Source organism: Ochotona curzoniae, unplaced genomic scaffold (assembly GCF_017591425.1).
Source record: "Ochotona curzoniae isolate NIBS_2020 unplaced genomic scaffold, NIBS_Ocur_1.0 contig_43, whole genome shotgun sequence".
Classification (NCBI taxonomy): domain Eukaryota; kingdom Metazoa; phylum Chordata; class Mammalia; order Lagomorpha; family Ochotonidae; genus Ochotona; species Ochotona curzoniae.
In genome coordinates, this window is record NW_024466218.1 from 17,920,192 (window position 1) to 17,931,487 (window position 11,296).

The 11,296-nt window shown below is 42.3% G+C and overlaps 1 protein-coding gene across 1 annotated transcript in view; it reads left to right on the forward strand.

Annotated features, from left to right (window-relative positions):
• The window catches only part of SETBP1 (SET binding protein 1), a 338,546-nt gene extending 327,613 nt beyond the window's left edge, over positions 1–10,933 (forward strand). Inside the window, exon 6 of the mRNA XM_040984958.1 lies at positions 10,308–10,933. Within this exon, the coding sequence (XP_040840892.1) occupies positions 10,308–10,933 (626 nt within the window). The remainder of the gene's footprint in view (positions 1–10,307) is intronic.
• Positions 10,934–11,296: the final 363 nt, after the last annotated feature.

The window sequence follows — 11,296 nt, forward strand, 5'->3', positions numbered from 1 at the left end:
AGTGGAATACGACCTAGATTCATCTCATGGGAAATATAGATGAATGAGATGAAGATATGTTAAATAGAAAAGAGAAAATCTGGAAGCATGTGGCTTTTTTAAAAAACCAATGCCACAGATAGAGCCTTGGCCACACCATGCCACAGTGCCATCCCTGAGGATTAATTTTCTTTCTTGTTTTTGCAACATAGTATAAGAAGTTTAGCAATTTATTTACTTATTAAAATCAGATATACAGACAGGAGGAGAGACAAAGAGGAAGGTCTTCCATTTGTTGATTCACTCTCCAAGTGGCCACAATGGCCAGAGCTGAGCCGATCCGATTCAAAGCCAGGAGCCCAGAGCCTCTTCCGTGTCTCCCATGTGGGTGCAGGGTCCCAAGGCGTTGCGCCATCCTCAACTGCTTTCCCACAAGCAGGGAGCTGGATGGGAAGCGGGGCTGCCAGGATTAGAACCGGTGCCCAAATGGGATCCCAGCGCATTGAAGGTGAGGACTTCAACCGCTAGGCTACTGTGTCAGGCCTGAAGCATATGGATTTTTACAGGATCATATTTATTATTCAGAAGTAAATGTCCTTCCTAGGAAGTAGCAATGAAATTTAGCACTGTAACCCAATTCTTCTAAAGTTTTGGTCAGCTTGTTTCTTGTGAGGTTACCAACAATAAGCCTAAATAGTAACTGACCAGATGTGATTATTATTATTAAGACTGAGAGGAAATCAATGGATCCATAACCAACTTGGCTATGGAATTCATGACATTCTAGTCCAGTCACCAAAATATGAAAACGTGAATATTTTTCTAACATTTTCATTATAGAATTCTTTGTTCTGCTCTGATTTACTTTTTTTTCCTTTTTTTTTTTTTTTTACAAATTTAAGACATTGAGAAAATTTCTCACAATCAGGTAAAAACAAGCATGCAGACTAGTTGGAGTATTATATAAGAGCTGGTATTTATGGTGAAGAATAAAGCCATGCCACATTTGAAATAAAGGGAAAAATGTAGTCTGTTGAGATGAGAGGGTGCAACCACACCCATTTTGTGGCCAGCTGGCATGCTGTGAGACTCAACAGAGGAAACTTAAAACACTTTGGCATTCACATTTCTACCCAGCCTCCCATGTTGTCTCATCAGTGTACCAGGACTAGACCCACACTGCAACAAACAAAAGCCAAAGTGGGTTGAAGCACAGTAGAACCAAATAGCCCTAGTCTTCCTCAGTTTACCAATGTTGCCAGTCTCAATTCAGCTCTTAGGAAAGTCTGAAAAGCAACTTTGACCCTCATCAACATCAACCATGGTGACTCTCCCAAACCTGAAAGATCCTTCTTCTCATTCATCCTGGGCAAGCCCAAGATGCCTTGCAGAGTCCACTGCTGTGTATACACAGTGTACCTTAAAGCAAAGCTTTAATCTCCCCTTTTACTACTCTAATTGCTCCACTATGCCCTCTTTCCTCCAATTTCCTTAGTCTACCAATACTGGTTACTTTCCTTAGAGGTCACCTGCGCATCTAATAATGCCATTACTTGTCTGAGATTCTCTCTGGGGAGTGTATTACCACTGTCTTGATTTGTCCCAAGCCACAGGTGGCGTGTCTAACCCCTGGGCTCATGAAATGCCTGCATTATTTCACCACAGTTAGAATTCAAGTACTCTGAATTTCCCAATCAAATAACAGATGTCACAGCATCAACCCCCCTTCCTAAAGTTCTCTGTTGATAAGGCACTTTTCTGACTAATAGGGAATTGCATGCCATTCAATGGAAAGTGGCCTAGGAAATATAAAGATTAATACTATCCATGCTTTGACCTTCACGAGTTTACAAACTGAGCAGAAAATATTAATTAAGCACCTACTATGAAAAGAATACTATGCTATAAAAAAGAAAATACTATGCTCTTTGTTTTAAGGGATATGAAGAATAGCATATGTTCTCTGTCTTCAGAAAGTGTAATGATTCTTAGGTCATGAACTCACAAAAAGTTGGGATCTTCTGGGATTAAATGCTAACTCAGTAAATAAAGTCTTCAGAAACTAAAAACAAAACAAGAAAGTTTCAGTGAATTCCAATTGTTTCAATTATACAGTCCTATCAGTAACATCAACAAATAGTCATTTCATTTTTTTAAGGTTTATTACATTTCTAGTGGAAAGTCAGATATACAGCAAGAAGGAGAGACAGAGAGGAAGATCTTCATCTGCTGATTCACTCCCCAGCCAGAACTGAGTCAATCCAAAGCCAGGAGCAAGGAGCCTCCTCCGGGTCTCCCACATGTGTGCAGGGTCCCAAGGCCCTGGGCCATCCTCAACTGCTTTCCCAGGCCACAAGCAGGGAGTTGGATGGGAAGTGAGGCTACCGGAATTAGAACTGACACCCAAATGGGATCCCAGAGCATGCAAGGTGAGGACTTTAGCCATTAGGCTACCCCTCTGAACCCAGTCATTTCATTTAAAAACATATTCAGAATACATGCACTTTTTTTTGAAAACCATACTTTAAAGATATGAAATTAATTCAATTTAAATTATATTCTTTAAATTTTACTTATTATTTATGAAACAAATATGTTTTCTATCATCAAAATATTATAACAATTTCATATTTTAGTAAAGTTTGAAGTCTGTTAAAACTTGGGTAAATATTTTCCTTATTAACTAGTCTTACAGAAAAGAAGATATTGCATTTGTGAATCCAAATACTGAGACTGCTCATGTGGAAGTTAGTTCTGTTTCCAAAGACTATAAATTTGAAGAGGGGTGTGGTTGTAGTGGCTTAGTAAGCTAATCCTCTGATTGCAGTGCCAGCATCCCATTTGTGCTCCTGTCTGATCTCTGGTTACTCCACCTCCTGCTTAGTGAAACAGCAGAAGATGTGCCAGGTGCTCAAGTCCCTGTATTCATCTGGGAGACTCAGAACAAGTTCCTGGTTCCTAACTTTGAATAAGCTCAGCTCTTGCCAACTGGCCATTTGCAAAGTGAATCAACAAATGGAAGATAACTCTTTCTCTCTCTTTCTCTCTAAATCTGCCTCTCAAATTAAAATTAACAGTTTTTTTTTAAATTTAGGGGTCTCTTAGCATAATATTTATAACATTATGTGTTTTCAACAGCAAAATTGCCAAACAATAGTAACCGTTCCAGTCTGTTTCCAAAGCCTTCTTCCGTAATATGACTTTGATAAAAGTAGTTCCTTTCAAATCTACTTTATTCTACAAGGATATTAAGTGCTTTATGTGGTTCTTAACAACTAGCTAACATTATTGACAACCCAAGGACAGCAGAGAAATGGTGAGTACTTTTAGAATGCTTGCCTTTCTCTAAGTGAAGTTGTCAAGCTTGTCTTTGAAAATAACAGCTCTATTATATGCCAGGGGCAAGAGTGGGGCCCATCATCTTCTGAATTTCTAAACAAGTTGTTCAAACACTTCCAAATAAATTGTTCAAAGCACCCTCATCCACTTCAAATATGGGCAACTGATAGCACCCTGAAGGCAGCAAACTGGTGAGCGGCTCATCCAGCCCATGAACCTCATGTCTACAAGTGACAAGTGACCTTACAAGCAGCTCAAGTTATGGCTTCCCTATTGTTCCATATGTTATGCAATACCATATACTTGATATCTCAGATGAAATATAAATGTGAATACAAATGATTAATTTGTGCTCAGGCAACCCAGTAAATAATTTTGCTTCCTCATGAGGAAATGTGCACCTCACAGGGGAGGCAACTGATTTAATTTGCAGGAAGTGAATGGTGAGCCAGTTGGCAGAGATTGGAAAGTCCTAGGCTCACATCACCTCTGAAAAGTTCTACAGAAATGCACCAGGATGCCCACTATGACCCTTACATCTTAGGTGTTTGTACCATATAAACAAATTCACACTTGCACACCCACTGCTTTATCTCTCCATCAGCCAAGGATCCCTGCCCCACCTCCTGCCTTGCCCCAGAGGAGATGTGAATCAAAAGCAGAACAAGTATAAGAGTCTGCCAAGGCCACGCAGCAGAGACAGGGTGCTGCTCTTTCACCACAGGCCCCTAGGAGGGTGCTGTTGTTTGACGAGTCAAGCAGACACTCTTTGCAAACAGGCTGGTCCCATTTTCAGAGACACCCCATCATATATTCAAATGATTTTGAGAACATAATGGAGTAAATTCTTACAATGACAAATTCCGTACATCTGTTAACTCTTACTTCTAAATTACAGCTTTGAACTTGGAGAGCAGGACTGTAGCACTTGTGTTGATAACCAGGAGCAACTTTGATGGTTCTTGCCTCGCAGAGGCCTCCCCAGCAGAGATACTTATTTGCCATGTTTTTAAAAAGAGCTTTTTAACTCAAGATTGTAAAAAGCTCATTTACATTTGTAGGATGGAGGAAGAAACTTTACATGCCTAGGGAGCTTACTCTGCATTTCCCATTTTAAAAGTTTTTAAAAGCAGCATTGGGCGCATAAAAGATCATTACCAAGTCAAATTCAAATGCAAGTCCGAAGAAGTGTACAATTTACATTGGAGAACATGAAACAATGAGCTTGTATTTGCTGATCAATAGTATGTACCAGATTATCTGCTGCTGTGAAAATGGGCCTATGATAAAACTCTGAAAGTACAGAGAAAAAGATAGGCCCTGGCTTTCAAAGTGCCCTCTAGCAAGGGTCAGTGCACAAGGCAGTTGACACACCAGCTCAGTTTTGATTGAGGCAGCTGGTGTCCCTGGCCAGTCCACCTTGGGTGACCACTCCAGGCAGTTCAAATTTTCCCCAAGTCTTTCTGCCTCACCTAGAGATTCAAACAGCAAGACTAAGTCAACCTGGTATATATTTGCCTCCCTCCCAGATACACCCAAATCATTCTTGTAAAACTAAAATGTGTCTTGCATATGGATACAGTTTGGTCTGCAAACATTAGCACCTATTCCTTGATATCCCTCTATATATACTTCCATATAACTAAGTATTGTTAGTCAGTCCTTGTCCTGGCTCATAGTACCTATACCACATCTATAAAGTCTGCATATAAAAAGCACTGCCAAACCCAGTCTTCAATAATCATAAAAGATGTGGCAAAATTAACAGAGTGCTAGTGAGCCAATCCTCTGATAATGGGAGTGTAAATATAGAATGTCTAAATCTATGCCCAAATCATTCCAACCCTTTACATGGTGATTTTAAACAGAGACAGAGTCTAGAAGACCATTTGTGTTGCAGAGTTAAGAAGAAATGAATTTGCATTTTGCCTGGGCTGGTCATAATTATTCTCTTAAAACTAACAAAGAGCAGGCCTGATATAGGACAATTATAGGAAAGAGAGCAAATATGGAATCAATCTGGCAGCAAGAGCCCAGGAATTACTGTCCAATAATGAAACAATTTGAAGAGAGAAAAATCTGTAAACATTTAGAGAGACAGTGAAATCATAAGCAATAAGGAGAGAGATTTGTGAATATCAAACCCTGCCAAGTCCACAGTCCTCCTCCCCCTATACTAGGATTTCAAAATTATGAGATGAAATGTGTTTTAGAAAGCCACTCCACATTTGGGAAAGGCTATTGATAATGAGTATGGGAAAGAATTGCAGCAATCTTCAAATAACTTCAAGACCATCTAGTCCAACTGCCCAATTTAGCAGTTGACCTAAGAGATACCCACGAGAGCTCAAGGTTTATCCCACTTGTCCTTGATTTCTGGTTTTCACTGCATGGCACTGCAGTTTGCTATTGTTTGCATGTGGGGATAATGAAGCAGATTTGAATGTTGGGATAATAAACATAAGGACAAAATGAAATTCAGATATTCAGTAGATGCGAAAAACTCGAAGATGATAACGTACAAAAGAAAGATGGATAAGTCATAACACCTGATACCACCAATGGAGAAAGAGACACATGACATGCCTGTTTATGCAGTTGACTGCAGCCTGAACCGCAGAGAACTCATTCATCCTCCTGTCCCATTCAGCCTGAGGGCAGCTGCTGTTATGATCTTGCTGGCAGATGACGGAGGGATGCCATCCACCGAGCATGTCTCTCCCTCCCAGCATTATGTAGGTGAAAACCGGAGCGCTCCCAGAGGGTCTTGGATTCTTAGAAAAGTAGTTGTATTGCTACTTGCCACTTCTTAGAACTTTTTTAATCTTGTGTGATGGAAAATGCCAAGCATATACCAAAGTAGGCAAAATCCCATGAATAACTTCAAGCACCCAATGACCAGTTTGGTAAGTAGCAGTTCAGACACCAGCTTGTTTCATCAGTATCTACAACTACTTCTTCCTTTCTTTACCTTAAAACTAATTCCATATGACGTCATGATTTCATTTGTTAGTATTTACGTCTTTCTGAATGATAGGTACCCTAAGAAAGCATGATCACGATGCAATAATCCCTCCTTTGAAAAGTAATAACATATACTATCATAATGCCAAGTTCAGATTTCTGTTTATTTCTTAATCTCTCTTAACAGTTTGTTGAAATTAACATGCCGATAAGGTCATTTTATGTCTTGTTTCTCTTTTTCAAAGCTATACTTATTTATTATTTGAAAGTCAGAACTGCAGAGAGAGAAAGAGAGACAGAGTGGGAGAAAAAGAGGTTCCATCTGCTGGATTGCTCCTTGGAGTAACAGCCAGCCTGGACCATGCCCGAGAAAGGAGCTTCTTCTTGGTTTCCTACATGGGTGGCAGGGATCCAAGAACTTGGGCTGCTATGCTACTTTTCACGGGCAGAGAGCTGGATCAGAAGTGGGGCAATTGGGATTTGAACCAGTACCAACACTGGCTTCCACATCTCAGGTAGCAGCAGTTTTACCTATTACATCAAAACACTTGCCCTTCCATCTCTTAATTTATTTTTTCCATCTACCACCCATGAATGTGTTGAAGATGCTAAGTGGTTAGTTTTACACAGCCTACATCTGAACAAATGAATCTCCATGTCTTCTGGCGTCTGTATTTGCAGATGGTTGTGTCTAGAGCTGGGCTGCTTGCTACAGTTGCCACTAGCCACATGTAGCTAATAAAATTAATGTTGAATTTAAAAATTTGGTTTCTCAGTCATGTTGGCCACATGCCAAGTGTTTAGTAACTGCTTATGGCTAATGGTTACGGTGGAACACCTCAGCTATAGAACATTCCCACTATCGTGGGAAAAATTTTAAAAAATTTATATATATATAAAAGAGACAAAAGACAGATATACGCAAAAGACAGATTTACAGAGAGGAGAAAGCTAAAGAAAGAAACATCTTCCATCTACTGGTTTGCTCCCCAACTTGCCGCAATGGCAAGGGCTGAGCTGATCTGAAGCCAGGAGCCAGGAGCTTATTTTGGGTCTGCCATGGAGTTTCTGGAGTCCCAAGGTTTTGGGTCATCCTCTACTGCTTTCCCAGGCCACAAGCAGGCAGCTGGATGGGAAGTGGGGCAACCCAGACACGGATCTCACATGGAATCTTGGGCATGCAAGGCAAGGATTTAGCCACTAGAGCCATGCTGCCGGGCCCTATCACAGGAAATTCTGAAGAATTGTTAAAGGTCTATGGGGTAGTTTCGGAGTGTAATATTAAACTCTCCTCTACTGCACACAGTAGTTATTTTTATCTCCACTAGTGGACATGAAAGCTGAAACAAAAATTCAAATGATCTGTATGCTTCTAAATTTACACTATTTATACAATTCAGTAATTTGCTTATTTATCAGACTTTTTTATTTAACCATGTTGAGGCTTTTATATGTAGTCTACTCATTATAAGAAATGTATAACATCCTATCGTTTGAATGATTCATTGCTCTTTTAGTTAACATTTAGATGTTTTCAGTTTTCCATGACATAGACGGAGGCCTAAGAAAAGCTCTTCTGTGTCTTTTGCTTATTGTCATAAATGAAGAAGGCAGTGGTGACTTCAAGTTGCTGGGGTTCTGAACATATACATCCTCAAATCCAGCATTATTGCCTAACTGCTCTTCTAAGAGATCATCGCAATGCATACTCCCACTAGCAGGCTGTACGTGGTCCCCCGGCCTTACTTCATTATCAACACTTATCTTTTATAGCTATGGGTTCATGTACGTGAAGTGAATGTGTAATTAAAAGCATGAAAAGAGAGAGGCAATGGAAAGCAATGAAGTGGTAATCTGTGTTTTCCTTTTATCAAAACATCAACAACATTTGTTCAGGGTGGATGATGAGTGCAAGAGAGCCAGGCATAAAATTTGTATTATGAGTTCTAGGGTTTATGCTAGTACAATTGTTTGTCCCATTTATCATTTTTTAAAAATAAAGTAAAAAGTACAGAACCTATAACAAAGTTGTGACTATTAAAAGACAATATAGGTTTTTATTGATTTGATTGGTTTTTGTTTGTTTTGTTTTTGTTTTTTGAGAGTTCTGTTGATATTGCCAATAAAAATAACTATATCTTTAAAAAAAGAAAAAGAATGCTAGAAGTTTTCCTGGAATATTTAACTAGCTTCCGTTTACTTATAAACTGAATTACTGTAACTCTGATAGGGAAGTCTGCTAACTTTCTGGTGTCACCGTAATTTCCACAGTCACTTTAAAATCCAATTGGAACTCTTTAGAGAACACGCCTGTGAGGCAGCAGTGAAAGATACTGATTGGCAAGTCCAGAAACAGTATTTCAGCTCTTCTTGTATGGGACATCATGCTAGACCCTGTGATGGACACAAAGACATGTAAGGATTGGTCCTAGCATCTGAGAACTGAAAATTGCTTTTCCAAAGACCACTCCCCGAGAAGTTATTTTGGTACAAGATTACTTTGGCTGTGTTCTGCTTTGCCCTTTATAACATATCGTAAAGATCATTCAGTAGTTATTCATTGTTCAGGCATTTTCACTGACCTTTGGCCAAAAGCAGTAGCATGATGACCTGGCCTATGGGACTCAGTGCTTCCCACTCCATGGAGTGGTATAAAGCTTCAAATAAAACTTGTCTGGAGGTCTGTGATGGGCACAACATGAAGAAGTGGAAGAAAGCTGGGAAAAGAATCAAGTGGGAGTACCCAAGAGAAGTTCAAAAGCGGTATCCATTTTTAAGACATCCTTTTTTCTCCTCTCCTTACAGATATATGTTTGGCTTCTATACTATTTAATAAAACAAATAACAAGAAAGGGCAACAGCCCAAAGCTAAACTGAACCCTACTACCGTATAAGCCTGGGTGTTCCATATGAGTTCTTTGAGGTTAAATGTTAAGGATAAACCACAGCAAAGAATTCAGTGAGGATGCATTTCTTAGGTATATTAATGGTCACAGGAAATAGCCAGATGGAAAATGGGACATTAGAATATTAATGTAGATGTTTGTGTATACGCACACGCACACAGATGTGCACACCTAACTGCCCTTGAACCACAAAAGCAGAAAAAAATGATTTAGGGGTAGGAAGCTCTGCTGTGTATGTCCTGAAGCCATTCACACTTAATGGTGTCTGAACTTCCAAGGCTAAGCTGTTCTGAAGGCCATATAGTGGCAGCAGCACAAGACTTCTTGAGAAGTCCGGCTCATAAAATAACAGGTACAACTGGTCACCAAGGCAAGAAAAGAGTGATAAGAGCTCTTAGTAAACAGCAGTGAAGAGTAGGGGGTGGGTCACAGACTCAGAAACACCTGCCTGGTGTTTCCCTTGGGCTTCCCAGACATGAACGGTTACAAAGGACTTAGGTAAGTGGACATCAAGACCAGGAAAACACAGGTTCAAACAGTGCCATCTAACTAGTGTGTTCCAGAAAGGAAGCTTCACTCCACAGGAGGGGGAGGCTTAGGAAGGAAGGTAATTCCGCTGCATGGTTTAGGTGAGTCCCAGCCTCTCTTCCAACAGGTCATTCTGATGCAGATTGTTTGAGATGCAGGGCTGTGTGCACCTTGATCAGTTCAACTTCTACAAAAAGGAGAGAGCAGGAGGTGATGCCACATTGGATCTGAGCAAACCCGAGGGCTGAAGAAGGAAATTTACAATGTGGCTCTGGCATTGACTCTATGCCCCAGGGAGGCTCATCTCAGCAGCAGAGGCCTCTGTTTCCACCTCTCAAAATGGAAACAGCAGCCTGTCTAGCAGAACAGTTGTAAGGAAGGGAATGTTGTTGATAGAAATTCTATGTAGACATCATATTCAAGGAATGCTTCTTTTTATTATAATGAAGCTCAAAGAAAAGTTATGCGTGGGATGCTGCAGCATCCACACCCATAGCATTAGTTCTTCCTGCTCCTCATGGATAAAGTGTAGGGCTGGGTTTAAGCTGGCATCCCTGGCTCACCTCTGCCCTTTCTCTTTCCCTCCTGCAGCCAGCTGCTCCCTGAAGAAGCGGTTCAAGCGGCAGGAGATAGAAGCCATCCAGTGCGAAGTGAGGAAGATGTGCAACTACACCAAGATTCTGTCCACCAAGAAGAACCTGGACCACGTGAACAAAATCCTGAAGGCTAAGCGGCTGCAGAGACAGTCAAAGACTGGCAACAACTTCGTCAAGAAGAGGCGGGGGCGGCCCCGGAAGCAGCCCACCCAATTCGACGAGGACTCCACAGACCAAATGCCAGTGCTGGAAAAATGCATCGACCTGCCTAGCAAAAGGGGTCAGAAGCCCAACCTGAGCCCCCTGGCGCTGGAGCCCGCCGCTGCCACTGGCCAGGACGCTGTCATGGCCACCATCGAGGCGGTCATCCACATGGCCCGGGAGGCTCCCCCATTGCCGCCGCCACCACCACCCCCGCTGCCGTCTCCCCAGCCCCAGACGCCTCCCCCTCCCCTGCCGCTGCCCAAGACCCCGCGGGGTGGGAAGCGGAGACACAGACCCTCGCCTCCAGCCCAGCCGCCTCAGCCCCCACCCGCGCCGCAGCCCCTTCCCCAGGAGGAGGAAGTGAAGGCCAAAAGGCCGAGGAAGTCCCGAGGGAGCGAGAGCGACGTCCTTCCCTAGGGTGTCTGTGAGCGTGTGCACCTGTGGCTGAGGACTGACGCGGCGCAGGTGCAGTGAGTCCGGTGGGGCGGACACCCAAGCCCTTCTCTGCAGAAGCTGGGTGGGCAGGAGCAGGATAGAGGATGGGGCTGAGCCTTCAGGAGCCCTGGAGCAAAGCATTGTGTGGTGGGAAACCAGGGTCTGTGCTGTTCCGCGGTTCCCAGCCCCGCGGCGCCGTGCGCATGGCTGGGTAGGTGCAGGTGAGCGCCATCCCGGAGGAGACAGCCAACAGCTGGCCGCGCCGCGGTGGCTACCTGACTGCCCTCCTTACAGGTGGGCTCTGGATTCCCATAGCATTCACTGGCCCGGAAAAGAAAAAAAGTG